General features: G+C 35.8%; 1 protein-coding gene across 1 annotated transcript; it reads right to left on the minus strand.

The window, feature by feature from the left end:
- Positions 1-12,574: 12,574 nt before the first annotated feature.
- Positions 12,575-14,103, minus strand: LOC145738399 (uncharacterized). Its single transcript, XM_081993217.1, has 3 exons — positions 13,413-14,103; positions 12,867-13,265; positions 12,575-12,807 (listed from the first exon to the last, which is right to left on the minus strand). The coding sequence occupies exons 1-3, from the start codon at positions 14,101-14,103 to the stop codon at positions 12,575-12,577; spliced, it is 1,323 nt and encodes a 440-aa protein (XP_081849343.1).
- Between the last annotated feature and the right edge of the window lie 5,207 nt (positions 14,104-19,310).

The raw sequence follows: 19,310 nt of genomic DNA on the forward strand, positions 1-19,310 counted from the left end.
TCCTATTGGTCAACAGTAAATTTTCAGCTGACAGATCTGGCGAAACCTTTTTCCCTGTTCACAGTAGTTGCCTCAAAACACGATATTTTTAATTGTCAATTGTCACAAATTGTTAATATTTTGTTTATTTTTTTAACTCAACTGTTACAGTTTTAAATAGGTATTCTACTATTCAGCTAATTCCAAGGCTAATTCAGCATGTTTTGCAGAAGTGTATTCTTCATTCTTGTCGCCTTGGAAACAAGGATGAATGAAAATATCTTCTATTCTCAAAGTTCCATGGCAATTGCCACATAAAAACTAAAAATGAATTTGAGATATTAACGTATATTTTATATGAATATAAACATAGGGAACCTACCTCATTACTGCTGTGACTGCCGTGTTTATTCTTTTTTTTTTCAGTTTTGCCATTTAGATATAACTTTTGCCCTCTGCGTCGTCCAAAATGTCAAAACACTAGAAACAGACGCAAGAAGTTGAACATTTTCAGCTTCTTGCGGGCTGTCATTTTCAAATTTTGCTTCTACCAATAGGAAATAAGTCGATGAGAACTAAACTTTAGTCTTTTTTCATCTGTTGTGTTGTTATGTCAATTAAAGTTCGGATTTGTCACTTTGATTTCGTCCAGGCTTTTGTTTTTGTTTTTTTATGTCAAAAAGATTAAAGGTGGATTTATGCAGGACACATAGGACATCCTGTGTATAAAGGTGGGTTTATACAGCGCACAATGCATAACTCAGTGTATAACGTAGAAAGTGGGTTATATACAGATATATAGTGCCGTTTATGAAAACGCATAGCATAAGCCCAAGATCGCACAGAAAGTTAATATATTTTTAACTTTAAGGAATGACATTTGCCTTACCTGTTTGAATCACAGGTTTGAATTTTGTTTTTGCCGGTGGTGTTTGGATTCTGTGGTTATTAAAATATTATTAATTATAATAAAAAATATTATTATTATATTAATCTTATTCTTATATTCCATAAAAGGCCACTAAAGCGTTTAAATTGTTTTTTTGAACCTCGGCGGTCGGCCGGCATCCGTTCTATGGTTCAACCCCGTGCCATTTTTTGTCCTCTTTATTGTCTCATACACTGCACTTTTTTTGAGAACAGTTAATTGCACTTGTTGTATGTTACACCTGTTGAATAAGGATTTGTAATTTTTAAGAAAAAAAAATCAATGGCGCATTGGAAAAAAAGTTGAATGAAAATGAACTGTATTTCTGTAACAAAGCTTTTTTGTAATATAGTTTATTTTATACAGGGTGTAAGGGACCAAATTTCACAATGTGTTCTTTAGGTAAATTTGAGTCGAAAATGTCCTATAAACATGGGTCCGCAAATGCTTTGTTACCAAGATATTGTCACGAAGGATAATAAATCAAATTTATTACTTGAACGGAAACATTAAAATTGTGGAATGCGGTCAGAGTGCAACTGCACTTATGATGCATTTGCTGATTTGCGAAATATGTGGAATGTTTTCCAAGTACCGAGGGTCGAAAGGTCGTCACGAGTTGTCGGCTAGATAAGAGCAGGTCTGGGAATTTTGATTGGTGGAACCAGTGTCTGGAATGCTATAAAAAGGAAGTTGTACCCTAGAGAGGGGTTCAGTCAGTTCATTCCAGTCAGTCAAGTTTTGCTGTACACCACGTTAGTGACCGAACCGCAAATGTCTATTAGACATGTCCGTAACGCTCAAGTAAAGTTATTCGTGAACGCGCTCCAAGTGACAAGCATCTCTCCAAGATTCTGTCTTCTATAGTGATGTAAGTATGTTTATTGTACTTCTATGTTGTGTATTGATTTACGCCTGGTTTATTATGATTTTATTGGGAGTTAGCAACGTTTTTGTTGGGTTAGGAAACCTGTTATTTTATTAGTTAGTAAGTTAGGAGTTGTTAGGTTAAGGTACTTATTTAATAGAACTTGATGGTAGAGTTAACTGTGTTTTATTTTTACGCTGAAACGAGATCCCAGGCAAATAAGTTGAATTAAATTCAACACGTCACGCTAATCGTGACAATATGATATTTTTTAAAATTTAATATTGTTATTGTGCCAAAAAGTACAATGCTATAATAATAATTATCTCTAGTTTATTAAGAATGCTGGAATATGGCCATGTCCTCTACTGGAATTCCAGGAGTAGTACCACCAAAACTTTGGAAGTTGCTGAAAGCCAATGTCTGAGGATAGTCACAAAGATCAGACACCCACGAAATCCAATGCACCACCCTTCCAACGAATTATTGTACCAGAGGACTGGGATCATCCCCATCGTGAACCGTCTGCATCAACTAAGCACCTCATATGCACACCAACCCCACAAAATAGCAATTATGCAGAACCTAATTATTCAACAGGAACCGGATGCTAGAACTAAAAGAAAATACCTTGAAGTAACCTTAATGGAAAAAATCATTGCTACAAAAAATACACCAATAAACAACTGAAATGAAGAACCAAGTTCCAAAACCTACTTAAAATTTGTAAAGTAAAGTTAAACAAGTACTGATATTTAATTAGCTCCATTAGTTAACTTGAACATCATTCACCTACAAGGATACTTGTAAAATGTCTACTAACCAAACATAGTTTATTTGCAAGTAATGTGTGACTCGAGTTCACATTTGATTAGTAAAGGTATGTCCTGTGAAATGGTGTATTGAATGAGAAGCAAATTGTTTCTCTTTAGAGACTTTCAATCACTACATTTCACCTACCTTTGCTAATTTGGAACTTACGTACCTAAGCTTTTCGCTTGAAGAAAATGTATACTACCTTACCTACCATACCTTGAACTATGAATAAATAATTAATACAAACGTTCAGTGTACAAAGTTTTATTTGGAACAATTGAGTGTGTGGAAAAAAGAACACAATTATAATGTTAATACCTAAAGCTAAAATAGAACAGCTCATGTAGATAGCTCAATTGAAAAGTTGGTTTTTTGACAATACCTACCCTATATACAAAAACTTTTGTCACCTGACTGATAATTTGACTGTGTAAGTCCATATTCTGTTCCTAGAAGAGGTTTCTCAGAGGTTTTATAGCCAGTTTAAGATTTTTCACATTTCAGTCAGACCAAATTTTGAGATTTAAGTCAGGTATCAACACTGAATCATTTTAAGTTTTAGTTGCAACACTGATGAAGACCCTCGCTGATGATAGTCCATGAAGTTAAGCACATTGAAGCTAAATCACACCACTTTTGAAGGAAGTATTTGGCCCCTTTGTTGTTGTCCCTGTACAGTAGGAAACTTATCTTCAAAGATCTGGCTTCATTGTCCACTGTTTTTATCACTTTAAGTGTTATGAAGAGGCTTGAGATAAGCGATTCGGTCGTCCTCATTAAATATTTGCAAGCAAAACCAATGTTTTCTTAAAGAATTTTGCTACAAAGTAAATAAGTTTAGTAGAGACATTGAATGAGGTTATAAACGCAACTTACCAGATTTTTGGGCTGTGCCTACTGATAAAGTGTTTTTATCACGATTTATTTGCATTTTCTTCGCATTATGTGGATAATAACTCAAAATTATTACTAAATAAACTTGTTTTGAATGTTTTGATTACAGAATTACTGACAGCGATTTGTTATGATTTTGAAAGGTTGGTAGCACGGCCGGATATAAACTTTCCTGAACGACCGCTTGGCGCGAGATTTAAAATTTCCGAATTTTAGAGCCGTTTTTCGTCTTAATGGTCAAATCTACGGTATTGAAAAAATTACGAGTTGATAGCCGAAAATGTGCTCTACAACTTTTATCTAAAGCGTTTTTCCATTAAATAAACCGTACAGGCGCAAAAAAATCAAAACCGTTTTCCCATGTTAATCTCCTATGTCCAGGGTGCTTTTGGACACCCGGTATGTATGCGTTCGCCATAGATGTGATCAAAAGTAACTCGAAGGCGACTATCTTATCAGATAGATCGACAGATTCGTTAGCCCTGATATAATGAAGCCCAAACAGCTTCAGGTTTTAGTTTTACCCCTATTGTGCCCCTCACCTCGATCATTTTGTCAGTATGTTTACTTGACAGCATAAAAACATTTATGTTGTCTTTCCAATTTATAAAAATTAGACCCTCCCTACTCTGCTGCGCAAATATTTGACCTTTTTGAAGTTTCTTTAATACAACTGCTTTTGGCAAACCACATCGTTTTTTCCATACCGTACCTACTAAGTGAGTATCTGAATCGATTAATCGCATAGCTAAAAGAATGTTGGTGTACAGGGTGTCCTATTTTCGACACTCTTGTAAGGTATCTCACTTATTTTTAAAGATACGGGGTTGCGGTTTTTGCGACAGTGTGTTACTTTTTTGTGAAATTTAACATGGCGTCAGCAGAATTGTCATAACCCATTTCGTTGTTAAGATACAGGGGAAAATTGAAAAATATCATTGTTGAGGTACCCACCGTATCTCAGATATCTTTAAACTTTTTGAAGAGGTGAAAACGGATTCTTATAGATATTTTTCCGTAGAATCCAGTGACGTAGTTTGTTTTTTGCTGAAATCTTTCGTTTTTTAATTATGGCATAAACATATGTTGAATATAAAACACCTTGTATCACAGCGTAGTACCCTGCTGTGGTGGGTAATTTGATTAAGCACAACAAAAAGTTGTATTTGATTTTTATGGCTTTTTTAGAAAAATTATATAAATTTTTACTTGCTTTTCTCCAATCCTTCCATTCCTTACGTGGCACTGGGACAGAACTCAGAATATCTGTTAATTCACACCATAGTTTTGACACGTCTTTGTAAGACACTCCATTTGAAAGTTTTCCGGTTTGTAAAATTGGAGTTTTCTTTATAAATTCCATCATAATTCACTTTTGTTCTTCCGTCATCGGAGAACTTTTAGTTTTTAAATCTATAAACATAACACATTATAACAATAAATTAACGTAAAAGTAGATTTTCTTACCCATTTGTCAGACTTTAATTTGGTTACCCATCAATAAATTATTAATCACAGCTATACAGGAACAAATGTTACAATAATAATAAATTAAATAACACCGTTCAGGGGGGCAGCCGGCAGGGTCAAGTAAACCCAGGTGATTCCACTTTTTTATCAATGTTTATTATTAGATTACCCACTAAACAAAATAACGTCGTTGTTTCAATACAATTTAGTTTCTATGTTTCTTTGTTTCGTTATTTATTTGACACATTTACATCTTTTTTAAGTTTAAACGTTCGTTATATGTCCCGCAACTCAACATTCTCCCTGTTACGTTAAAAATGTTCCTTTTTAGTTTTGACTCTCTTTTAGAACATTTTCGTTTTGGCTACGACATTAAACCGAAACTGTGTCTAACCAGTATCGACACATGCTGGTGTAAAAATCGTTCCAGCATCGTTTCCATTTCTACAAGGTTAGTTTCTATAATGTGACAAGCTGAGGTTGTTTATTATATATTTTTCAATTTAGAAAAAAAAACTTATACAAAAGTTAAGATATTTGCATAAATATTTTATACGTGCTGTCAATAAAAAAATAAAACGTAGATGGCAAATCAAGAAATTCGCCTGAATATACGTTTTTCCAAACGAACACTCTGCATATATTTTACATAAATAAATTGGCTGCATTGTGTCATTTCAAAAATACATAGGTAAAGCACTGACATTTTCGTCTTTGAAACGGAAGAAATGCAGGAAAGCGGTTTATTTATGTAATAACATTTTCCAGTGTCATTTAAAAATGTAGATTTTGTTAATTTCATTGTTCTTGGTGTTTTTGTCAGACAGCATGTATACAAAATACCTATAACTTTCATATAAGAAATTTTATTCTAAACTCAAAAATAAAGGCACCACACCTTGTCACATTATGAAAAGTAACGCTGCACATGAATAAATAAATCTCCTTTCTGCACTGGCATATACCTATAACAGATCTTAAAGTTTAAAAATAAGTCTTTTATGAAAATCCAAACCAACCAAATAAAAGTTACTTTCAGGAAAAATAACATTAAGTTAAACGTAAAGTAAAAAGTTTTGATTCAACAAAATCCTTGTCGAGAGCGTTCAACAAAATGGTTCTGCCTTACGAATACGACTTAGTGCCGTAACAGTAAAGGTATAAAAAATATTATTAAACCACTAATTTTAAATTATTATTTATGATATAATAAAACATATTCCTGTTAAAACAGATCTTTTTGTATTTCACATTATTTGCATATAAAATGCAGGGAAAAAAATATGTATTTAAAAAATACATCTAAAATAAATTAATGAACAGATTCTAAATAAAAACAAATCTTAACTTTTACTAACAATACAGGGTGTCCCGTGACTCGACAGACAAAGGTATACCAAGACAAAGGGTTCTAAAGAGTTATTCTGATGAACAAAATTGTAGCAACCATAGGTCAATTCGTTTTTGTATAAGAGATATTCAAGAAAATATGAAAAGCCTAATAATGAATAGTAAAAGTTATTTGTTGCATATCTAATTTTTCCAAAGCAAAAAAGAATTTACCTATATGTATAGTGGCTCTGACCTTTTGTCATCAGAATGACTCATAGAACACCTATACATGGCAAAGGTATTGTCGGTCGAGTCACGGGACACCCTGTATACTTAACTTATATTTAGTATATCATATATCTTATGAGTATAATAATAAAAAATAACTACGCCTAACCTAATGATAAATCTTGTTCACCTGAAAGTTTAACATATATTTTCCATCCATTTAAAAATATCAATTTGAAATCAATTTCGATTTCTTATTTATGACTGCTCTGAACGCGATGAAATTAATTTAAGGACCTTTTCAATCTTAGGTTTCCATGTCGGAACCAATCCATCATATACGTTTCAATCTCTTTATCCGTGGCTGACTTGAATACGTGCTGTACGGCTTCTGTGAAGTAGATACATAATAAATGTAAAACAATACATTTATACAAAAAAAAATTGCCTTTTAATATCCGAACAAATTCAGAGTCTTTTACTCTGAAATTATTTTTTTGGCCTGTCCAAGAACACTGAACCGCCAATTCATTGGTAAAAATTGTCGCTAATCCTCTTCTAGTGAAATCGGCTGCGTTTTTTCCCGATACTTGCAGGAACTTATGCATCTGAAATGTTTACAAGTGATAACATACTGCCACAAACTTTCATTGTAAATTCGATGTTACCTACCATTTGCTTTTTATTCTCTTCCGTTTTTATTCTCTCATTTTCTGCTTCTAAAAGGAGAGTTATTGAAGATACAGGTAGTTTTATTGGCAGCGACAACTCCATTATGTTATTTTCTGGAACCTGCTTATTCGAAATTTCTAATGCGTTTAAACGCATTAATACGAATTTTAATGCGTTCTCAATGCTAATTCATTTGTCCATAATTTGAGTGTTGGCAACTTCTACATCTATGACTTCTATATTTTGGTTAACTTGTGAAGTTCCTAAAAAAACATTGAGGTTAAAAATAACCATTATTATAAATCCGTTTGGGTTTGACTTTACAATACATTGTGAAATAAATACTATATAGACAGTTTCATAACTAAGCTATTAATAATTTTTGACTAAAAAACTTAAACTAACTTATTCTAGTCTTCATACGAAATCATTAAGAGTTTTTTCCTTTTTTCTTTTGCAACTTCTGGTGGCAAATTATTCAAAACAGCGCAGATGTGGTCAGTACATGATTTATTCTCGCTGTGCGGAACCTTCATCTGCTCCTATATAGTTCAGGCAACGGAGAGCAACTCTGTGGCCTCAACAATGGGTTGTTGACTAGATTTTTTCCTTTTTTTTTCTGAAAATGGGACAGATTAAGGTCGTTGTCGAAAATATTTACAAAATACTCATCATTTATTACCAGATCGTGGTGTTTCTACAGGATCTATTATTTGATCATGTGTTGTAAGTGTTGTAACTGTCTCTTCTTCTAAATGTTTGCTAGTGGAATCCTCAGGCGACAACAGCACCTCCATAGTGTCCCATATGGACCCTGGCGACGATACTGAGGCAATTGATGACGCTGCCGAAAGCGGTCTTGTCATTGACGTAGTTGGGAGTGGGGTAGTCGTATGAGTTCTGTTTGAATGACATACCCATGTAGTGCCATGTACTTCATTGAATCATGCAACATCATTATCTAAACTTACTTTCTTGGTCGGTGACACTTTTCAAAAAACATCATTTTCTTATATAATGGCCACCTCACTTCTGCCGAAGCTCCCGACTTAGGCCCTTCGCGTTTCTCGCGGGTAAACTTGTTTCGTAGAGTCTTCCACATCTTTTGGCAGTCTTGTACTAAAAAAAGAACGGTATAATGGTAATAATTGGATAATAAAAACGCATCTCAAACAAGATACCTGATATTTTTAAGGCAGCCGCCATGTCAGTCCATGCGGCTTCCTTTTTTATATTATTTTTGTATTCCTTGTGAGCCAAGTTGTACAGATATTTATAGTTTTGAATCAGGTCTATAAGCAGTTCCTCCGTCTCTACAGACAACCCTACTCCTACTTCACTTTCTCCTTGCAATTCCTCCATGTCCATCTCAAACAAAACGACGCAAACGCAACAAAAAAACGCACAGATAACCAAGCCAAGCCAAGAAAACGGTCGAATGACTGGAACGTGCCTTTTAATAATTTTGTGTTGACGTTAGAAATGTCAATATTATCTGATCTGTTTAAGCACTCTCATTGGTTGAATCGCGAATCACGAGCAACAGAAATAAAATTTGGTTAAATGGGAACAACAGAGAATAACAGCCAGCAACAATGGAAACTACGAGCAACGCGATAACCGAGGTTTATAAATGTATGCGTGCGAATCCCTATGTGTTATTTTCGGAACAGCGCCAATCACGAACAACGAATTACGAGCAACGGGAACAACAGAGTTTATAAATCCAGCTTAAGAGGTTGTCGAGCAACCGTATCAGCAACAATGACCGGTTTATCCGGAAAAAAATCAAAACCATTTTCCCATGTTAATCTCCTATGTCCATGATGCTCCTGGACACCTGTTGTACTAGTTCTACAAACCACTTGTATGAGACAACATCTATCAAGTACTATGATTGTAAAGAAAACATCTTTGTGTTGCTGCCATGTTTTTTTTAAACAGTAAGTAATGAATCTAAATTTTTAGATATTTTGATTATTCGAACTTACCTATCTCAAAAGGAAAGTAATGTCTCCACTCTGTGAAGATTGACTACTTTAATGTAGAGAGAGAATCAAAGAGTAATACATAACCACAGACCACGCCAGTAATTCTTTTTCGGTTATAGGGCATATCGTGCCCCCGAGCATCCAACGTCACCCGGCGGATGACTTTACGTAAACAAGTTCCGCTGATCGGCCATCTTGGATCTGTTGTGATGTCAAATGCCAACTGGTCACTTTGCTTTTGTTTTTGTTTTGATGTGTCAAAAAATTAACATGCAATAAATAAGCAATTTTTCGCGAGATCACGCTGGATCCCGGTGAACAAAATCCGGTATACGTGCGGTTATACCCCCACTCTTCCAAATCTTTTGTTCACTATCACTCGACCGAGAGCTCACGAAAATACAGTGGTAACCCGCATAAGTTTTACCAGGTAACCGTTAAAAATTAAAATAAATAAATTTAAAATAAAGAATGGATCCTTTATTTTAAACTTTGGATTTAATATGGGGAATCTCCATCGTCTCCATTTTGCAAATGGAAACGGAAACTCTATATTTGTTGATGCTATCCTTAATGGAAGAACTATTTGATTTAACGCCCGTTTTGGTCATTTTCAACGAATACTTGAGTGCAAGTTCCAGAAAAAAATTAATATTCATTCCGAACCAGTACTTCCATCCTACAGTTGATCACACTGATTGGATATACAAATACAATTTGGATGTGTTTTTCCAATTGTTTAGACTAAAAAAAGACACGTTTGAACGTCTTGTCAGAATTGTTTTAGAACATGATAAATATGATTTAATAAAGAAAAAATATAGGGGCGAAAATTACCCTTATATCCCAGAAAGATCAGTTTTAATGTTTTTATGGTACATGGCACATAATGATCCATTAGTTGTCATTGCAGATAGATTTGGAAGTGTTGCCTCAACAGTTATGCAAATTGTAAATGCTTGTTTATACATAGTTAATAAACTAAAACATATTTACATCAGATGGCCTGAAAATGATGATGAAAGGAATTCTATTTAAGATGGTTGTATTATTGCTGGCTTGCAATAAAAGACAAAGCACATTTCTAACTAAACAGGCTTTATGATGAACAACTAAACATCCTCCATCTAACTTCCCAGTCCAGCCACTCCCGCGTATCCGACATCCCGCTGACATGACAACTGTCACTAGTGGCATAAGTCACTAGTAGGAATGTGTGCTGAACTAACAACATATAATACATCCTTCCACTTTAAAATAAAACTAACACTAACTACAACAGAAAACCAACTTATAGATTTAAACGTGAAGGAGCCTTAATATGGCGACCACTTCTAGTTACTACTTTAGAATACGTGGTATTCACTGGACTAGATGTTGACTGAAAATGGTTAATATTATCACTAAGATTACAATGGCTTAATGATGTACTTGCTGGCACAACCTCTTCATCCAATGAAGTGTTTCTAGGATGGCTCCTAACAGCAATACTGGGGGACAGATCATCACCGTTCAAAAGATCATAGCCAGGCTTACATTCATTTCTAGACTCTCTTAGATCAAACCTGTTTCGTCTTACAGTATTACCTGAGCCATCCTTTACAATGTAAGAACGAGGGGATGAATGATCATCTAGCACCTGAGCAGGTTCCCACCACTTATTGACATGATTATATACGTTAATGTTCTGGCCCTGTTTTAACACAGTTGCCTTCCTGGCTGTCTTATTATAATATGTTTTATTGATATCTGACCTATGCTGTAAGCTATTGCCTACCTCACTACATAAAGATGGCCTCAGTAAGTCAGCTGAAATAGGCACTTTAGTTTTGCAAATTCGGCTCATTAAAAGCTGCCCAGGAGAATAATTAATAAACTTCAAAGGGGTATTTCTATATTGAACCAAAGCATCAAAAATATCCTTACCTTCCTCTACACTTTTTTTAAGAAGCAACTTTGCTATGCCAACTGCCTTTTCCGCTAACCCATTAGATTTTGGGTAGTTGGGAGAACGAGTAACAATTTCAAAATTCCAGTCTTTAGCAAATTCTTGCATGGTCATACTATTAAAGGGAATATTATCACATATCACTAAATCAGGGCATCCAAATTTTGCAAAGATAGATTTGAGTTTTAAAATGACCTGACTACTGGACTTATCTTTTAACAGAACCACCTCTAACCAGTTTGAATATGCGTCCATTAACACTAAGTATGGGTGTCCAGCATACGAGAAAATATCAATTCCAACTCTTTCCCAGGGCCTTTCAGGCACAGGAAATGGATGTAAAAACACTTTCACATTTTTCCTAGCATACTTTTCACAAATATGGCATTTTTTTATAAAATCTTCAATTTGTTGGCTCAAAGAAGGCCAATAAAAGATTCCCCGAGCTCTAGACTTAACTTTTTCAATTCCTAAGTGTCCCTCATGTAATTTTTGTAGCATAGCTGGGCGCAAGGAATCAGGAAAACAATTTTGTTCTTAAAAAATAGAACATCATTGCAAACCAACAGCTCATCTTTAAGTTTATAGTAATTTCTAAGGTGACAAGGAATTTTATTCTTATCTGGCCAGCCAGACTGAATAAAACCTTTCATCTCTTTTAACACTACATCATTCTCAGTGGCCTTCTTGAATTCATTTTTTTTAACTCATACATAGGCAAATTATTTATTAACATATGTACAACAAATTCCAATTCTGAGTCAGTCTTACCATCATTAGGTTTTATTAAAAACGCTCTATAGTATATTCATTTTATGGATAGACTGAACGTAAACAAATGCATGCCCTATGCAGGTGATTGTTGGAAAGTGTACTATAAAACAGGGCCGTATTTGGAACCACGATGAAGTAATAAATATTGTATACTTACTATTGTAATGGATTTTTTAAAATTTTTTTAGTTATGTGCACTGTTAACGCTAGAAATTTTGTAAAGTCTGGAAAAACTACAAGAGAATGTTTTTCTATATGTTGACCAGATAGAGGCAATAACGGTAACGTCAATAATTATACTTTGCTTTAGAGGGCTTTTCCTATTATAGAAACATAAATTTTAGTGGCGGAATATTAACGTACATTACAATATATTGTAAGGGGTATTTATTTGACAACATAAAAATGGTTTACAAATATTGAAATGTAAATGTAGGTGCCGTAGAACGGGGTAATATGAAACGTTTCTTTTACATAAACGCATATAATTTGTTTCAAATTGCTACTAGATTTTTCCAAAATTATACATGGTTTAGGAGAGTAATCAAATTTTGATGATAACACAAATTTCAAATTTTGATGTATTTTTTTATTTTTATTTTTGTGATAAACTTTTTTTTATCGGTGTTTCATATTATCCCTGATTCGGGTTATGCGAAACATGAAAAAAGTGTTTACGAACTTGAGGTGCTTTCATCTTCATCACTATCCTCATCATCATCTGCAGTGTCAATGATCAGTGCCTCTACTTGTACCTCCATTATATTGTCCAGCTTCCACATTTGATTCTCCACTTTGTTCTTTACATGTTCAACACACTTTTCCCATTTCTCCGCTGTAATGCTTTGTATTGCCTCATTGAAAATTGACTTGAGGTCTCCAAATTTAAAAGTAGTGTTTCGCTGGGCTACAAAATTTTTGACTTCAGCCCATATTAGCTCAATTGGATTAAGTTCACAATGGTACGGCGGTAAACGAAGTACAGTTGACTGGCGGCCAGTTCATCAATAATGTACTTTTCGTATTTAGCCTTTTGTTGCTTGACTAATGCCAAAAGTTGGACTTTGAGCATTGAGTCTTCAAAATGGATATTTTTGGACTGCAACCAGTTTTGAATGTCTAATTTATTTGAAGAAGTGGTTGGAATCTTCTCCAGTCTTCGAGAATGATAAGGAGCATTGTCAAGGACAATCACTGCATTCTCTTCTATACGGGGTAAAATGTTGGAAAACCAGTTTTCAAACGATTCTCCATTCATTTCTTCATGGTAGTCTCCTGTTTTTTTGGATTCAAAACACCACAGGCCGTCATCAACGAATCCATTTTCATTGCCAATATGGCAGACGATTAGTCGTTTTCCTTTACCTAAAAATATAGAATTAGAATTAATATGTATTCGCTGTACAATTTAAATGGAAATATTTTTTAACAGAAGAATGAATTAAAATCGCATGTTTCTTCTAAAATGGAAAACAAGAACAACTTAAGGAGATGAAAAAGCTTGGAACATACCTGTGGGATTTTTTAATCCGGTAGAGAGTCCTTCTAAAAAAGCTTTTCTCGATGTTGTGATAGTTTCATCGACCCATACGTTAGAGGTAGTGTGGCCTGCGTTAACCCACGTTTCGTCCAGATAGTAAATTTTCCTGTTTTGTTCTCTAAATGACTTTATTTTAATCAGATAATCTCTTCTCCACAACACAATTTCTTCTCTATCCATTAACAAACTATTTCGTCCACGCTTTTTCCATTTAAAATTCAAGTGCTTTAAAAGCTTATAAAAAGTCGATCGTTTGAAACTTGGCAAAACGGCATCTTCATTAACCTCTTTCAATACCTTGTCGATTGTGGGTATTTCATTTTTAAAAAAAAAATCGTGCACTTTTCTTCTGATCGCATGTTTATCAGCCTCGTCCAATGATTTCACAATGGTCTTCTTATTTTTATTTGTGTTTGGTTCAGAGAAAGTGTGATTTCGTTTGTACTCTCTTATTACATTAAAAACTGAAGCACGACACACTCCTACTTTGCGTGAGACCTTTAAAACAACTTCGTCTATAGTCGATGTTTGGTTTTCCACTATCTCGTGTTTATATACATTTAAAATCACCTGTTTTATCTCCACATTCAAATGTTTTTTAGACCTTCTCTTAGGGGGAGTTAAAAAAGTGTCAACTTCACTTGCAGTGTCTGTACTAGACATTTTTGCTAAACAAAAAATAAAAAATTACTCTAAACAACAATCAGAAAAGCTTAACGGCAAACAAAAGGCACGTAAACGAATGAGTGCGTCCCTGGAAACTTGCACTTGCAAACCTCAAAGCTCAAGCCGCCTTCTCCGAGTTGACCAATAAGAATCGCGCCAGCCACCTGCAAATCGGTTATCACGAGCTGATCACGTTCCAGGCTTTGTTTTGTTTTGGTCTATTGGGGTTGTGAATCGACTATAGACAAAGTGTCTGCAATATACAAGTATTTTCCAGGTTTGTATGTCACGTTTAAGTCATATTTCAATAAACGCAATAACATGCGCTGTAGCCGTGGAGTCACAGCATGTAAATCTTTTTTGAAAATAGAAACAAGAGGCTTGTGATCACTGCAAACTTTAATGTTGTCAACCCCATATATAAAATAATGAAACCTATCACATGCAAATTGGATAGCTAAGGTCTCCTTCTCTATTTGAGCATATTTAACATCACTTTTATTCAAACTTCTAGACGCAAAAATTATAGGGTACCCATTTTGAAGAAGACAGGCACCAAGTCCATCACAAGATGCATCAGTCTCTATTTCGATCGGAAGAGAAGGATTGAAAAAAGACAACACTGGAGAGTGTGTTAACAGATGCTTTAACTGATTCAGTGATTCAGTGTGCTTCCCAGTCCATGACCATACAACATCAAGACGTGTCAAATTTCTTAAAGGCGCGGTAACTTTTGACAAATTAGGGATAAATTTGCCCAAAAATTTTGCCATTCCTAATAATCTCAAAACATCACTTTTTTGTTTCGGCAAAGGCATATCAATAATTGCTTCAATATGCGACTCCTGTGGCTTTATGCCATTTTTTGAAAAAATCTGCCCCATATATCTAACTTCATTCAATTTAAACTGCATTTTTGATTCATTAAACTTAACATTATATTTTGTAGCACGGTCTAAAACCAATGCCAAATTTGCATCATGCTCCTGCTCTGTAGCCCCAGTGACAATAATGTCATCAAAATAAATTCCGACACCCTCAATATTGTCACGTTAAGGGTTGGTTGAGGGGGAAGAATACACAGGATTCCACAGGTAACCCACTTTTATTACGTTATAGTGCCTTATAGTCTAGATAGTTATCTTACCCCCAGATGGCCAAGATGGCTGGGAGCATGATGTGAAACTGGCTAGGCTGAAGATACACGGAGGGCAGCGCTTTAGCGGTGGTGAATGAACCTTAGACTTAGGTCCGAGGGCATTCACCGAGCCGGCAAAGACGTGAAGAACCTAACAAAGGGAGGTAAGTAGGAACGGCAACTTAAGCTGCTCGCCCACACTATTTCCTTTGCTAGGGCTGATCTAGGGTGTGGCACTTGGTCACCTACTGCTCCACGTTAAGTTCCACAATAGGCATACCCAGACTAACCCAGAGATCAGTCAGTGACCTCCCTCTGGGGAAGACCCCAGAGTTCGGTAATCTGTACGTGCTTTTGGTGCAGTATTTATACCCACATCATGACCCCAATTCGCCAATCTTGCTGACACAAACATTGTACTGGGGGAGACCGGGGCACCTTAGGGTAACGGCACCTAGTGTAATTATGTTACATGCCCCTCCCCTAGAAAGTGTTCGCCACGAACACTAAAAGCGAAACTTATACATAAAGTCTACATATACTAATGTTAATCTTAAATGCTATAGGGTGAACGAGTCCTTTATTTCTTCACCAGATTACAATATAATAGCTTAATGTAGTAGAGATAGGGGTGTACTTTAAAATATCACAAATGTTACATTGGGTCACCTTTCAACCTTGCTGTTGCGTCTATCTTATTGCCTTCCTTATTAAGCGAAATTCACGTAAATTGCTCATTGTACCCTTCTTTGGCACCATCGTGTAAGTGGAAACGCTTCACCTAGGCTTCATCTCATCGTAGTGCCTTCTTTTGGCACTGTATTCTCTAAGCGGCAAACTCCATCGCTTAGCTTCATTCCTTCATATTCGGTCCTTTTGCGTGCTCCTTTAGCACACCTCTCCTTGGACATGTATATTTCTTCCTAATTAACGTGAGCCCATCTGGAGATGCTTCTTCAGCTCGACTTATTAAAGACTTCGGGTGCACACGGGTGTAAGTAGAACCGTCGTGGCGGGACCCATCTGAAGATGTCGGCTTCTCCAAGACATAAGGCTAGTTCGCTTTTCAACAAGGCTTTAGCGGTTGATCGATAGACGCAACAAGATTGCCAGGTTGACCCTAAAAAAAATAAAATAAGATTCAAATTATTACTTTGTTTACCATTCATCTCTTAAAACATAAATAAAACCTTTTTGTATACCAGTACATTTTGTTGTTGTAACCTAAAACTTTATACTTGCACGAATTTGCTAGGTCATCACATACCTACACTTAGGTCAGGGACCGCGACACTGACCTAGAAATCAAGATATTGTAGATAAATAATTGCGCTAACTATACACTTATTCTATGAAACCTAATTAAGAAAATTTGCCTTTTACCATACCCAATATAATACGAAAATAATGTGCTGCTATGTACCAAAAATGTTGCGCTATGGTTGCCTTCTTAGAGCGTCCTACAGGCCCCTCTTGACATTGCCCTACTCAGTTCAAGCAATTGTGGACCTGCAGGCTAGCCCTTTTTCTTCCACAACCTATCATTGTGTTTTTGCTATGTCTATTCCTTACCCTTCTGGCCCTTGTCTTAGCTTATCTTCTTCCACTTGAGCTTCTGTACCTTAGTGCAAATGGGTTGTCTTTGCGGATCTCAAATTGTACCCTTTATTCATTCCCTTTTTCCTGCGCCGTTAACTGCGTCTGCGAGGGCGTGTCCACTAATGTGGGGATTAGCAGACGGGGATGAAACGAGGCGCCTCCACCATGTCACGTTAAGGGTTGGTTGAGGGGGAAGAATACACAGGTTTCCACAGGTAACCCACTTTTATTAAGTTATAGGGCAGAAGGAACACGGGGGGCGACGCTTTAACGGTGGTGAATGAACTCTAGACTTAGGTCCGAGGGCATTCACCGAGCCGGTAAAGACGTGAAGAACCTAACAAAGGGAAGTAAGTAGGAAAGGCAACTTAAGCTGCTCGCCCACACTATTTCCTTTGCTAGGGCTGATCTAGGGTGTGGCACTTGGTCACCTACTGCTCCACGTTCCACAATAGGCATACCCAGACTAACCCAGAGATCAGTCAGTGACTTCCCTCTGGGGAAGACCCCAGAGTTCGGTAATCTGTACGTACTTTTGGTGCAGTATTTATACCCACATCATGACCCCAATTCGCCAATCTTGCTGACACAAACATTGTACTGGGGGAGACCGGGGCAACTTAGGGTAACGGCACCTAGTGTAATCTTTATGTTACAATATTGTCTTTCTTTACTTTTCTGACTTAAACTTTGTCTTTGAAGAGTCTTTTAAAAGCGCTTTTTTCTTTGTTACATTGAAACCACAACCAAACATATAAACAACTAGAAAGTCAAATAAACTAAGAATAAACAAAAGTAAATATTCTAACCAAAAATGCAAAAATAGATTGAAAAAAAAATGGCTTACGGCAAAATGTCCAAATTTCTCACTATATGATCAAAATGATCATATTTATGTACACAGTAATGTTATACATAATAACAGTTTAGCTTAAATTTTGTTAAAAATTTTGAAAATATAATCTAAATATATAAATGATATTGTCACGATCTAAGTTTTAGTCGTAACGCGGGGACGTGTAGGCTGGGGTCGTAGTCAAGTTAAACTCAAAGATTGGATAACAAAAACAACAACGTTTATTCATAGAGAAACTAATAAAGAAAGATTAAATGAAAACTGAATTTATAAAAAGCATTGTCAGACATAAGTTGGTTTAATTCAAATTATAGAGTTTGTACTTACATGATAATTAATTCACAAACCATTTTGGACGAGGGTAAGTGTCAGGGTAGAGTTCCCTTACTTTCGCGACCGAACCGTTTAGTTTCGCGGATAATTTCTAACTAACTTCTTTCCAAATTTCTCGGCTATTTATTGTAAGGTATTGCGATCCCTTAGTCAGTTCAATTTCTTAATTGCTTGTCTAAGCACTTGGATCATTGTCCGAACAATTGATGACTTATTGCTGACTAAGTAATTAACGTATTGGTAGTAGTTAATTAACGAGAATCTACTTGTGACAATATTAATAATTATATGCCAAAATAATAAGAAAGCTGACTGATAATTATATGTATTACACTACTTTGCCTATTCCTATGTACATCAATTTTTAAAATGTTGTACTTAGGAGACACAAAATATTTATTGAAACCACAACTACAAAATCATATGTACAATGTAAAAAAAAAACATAAAAAAAACCATTTGTACAATTAAACAGTCAAATTATCCAAGAATTAATTATAATCATAAATAGTAAAATCCTAACAAAAAATACAAAACTACAAAAATTTTTTTACTTACACAAGTACAGTGCAATGGGCAGCCTATCTCTATGCAAATCTCCTCCACACACACCGCATCGTGGAGATTGGGCATTGAATAAAATCGAATTCTATTTGATAGGCGTACTTTACACTGTAGTCATATCCTCGTCGTCGTAGGGGGTGGCTTCTAAGGCTGGAACCCATGGGCCGTCAACACTAGGCGGTAGTTCATCTAGTTGGTCGTCATCTCCTAAGGCGGCGAGAAGTTCCAATTTCGGCGGGTATTTCTGGAAAATTAAACTTGTGCCTTAGTGGAATCGGATTAAAAAAGTCGTGGGTAAGAGACTCGCGACGAGGTGAATCGGGGACATAAAACGGAGATGCGGACCTTAAAGGTTCATCAGGATTTAGGTCGGGATTAATTATTTTAGGAGGACTGGGTGGAGGAATAATAACTAGGGATTCAACTTTGGATCAGGATGAACGACGGGTCGCTGAAAAGGAGCTAGATAAAGAGGTTCAGAGGAGGCAAATTATCTAGGATTTCAGGGTGGTTTTGAGGGAAATTTGGATGTTGGAAAGGGACAAGAGGCGGAGGATTATCTAGGATATGGTGACGGTTTTGAGGAACATTTGGGCGTTGGAGAAGGACAAGAGGCGGAGAATTATCTAGAATTTGGTAATGGTTTTGAGGGACATTTCGGCGCTGGAGAGGGACAAGAAGCGGAGGATTATCTACTATTTGGTGACGGTTTTG

Source organism: Ips typographus, linkage group LG15 (genome assembly GCF_016097725.1).
Source record: "Ips typographus isolate SLU linkage group LG15, UJ_Ityp_2.0, whole genome shotgun sequence".
NCBI classification, from domain to species: domain Eukaryota; kingdom Metazoa; phylum Arthropoda; class Insecta; order Coleoptera; family Curculionidae; genus Ips; species Ips typographus.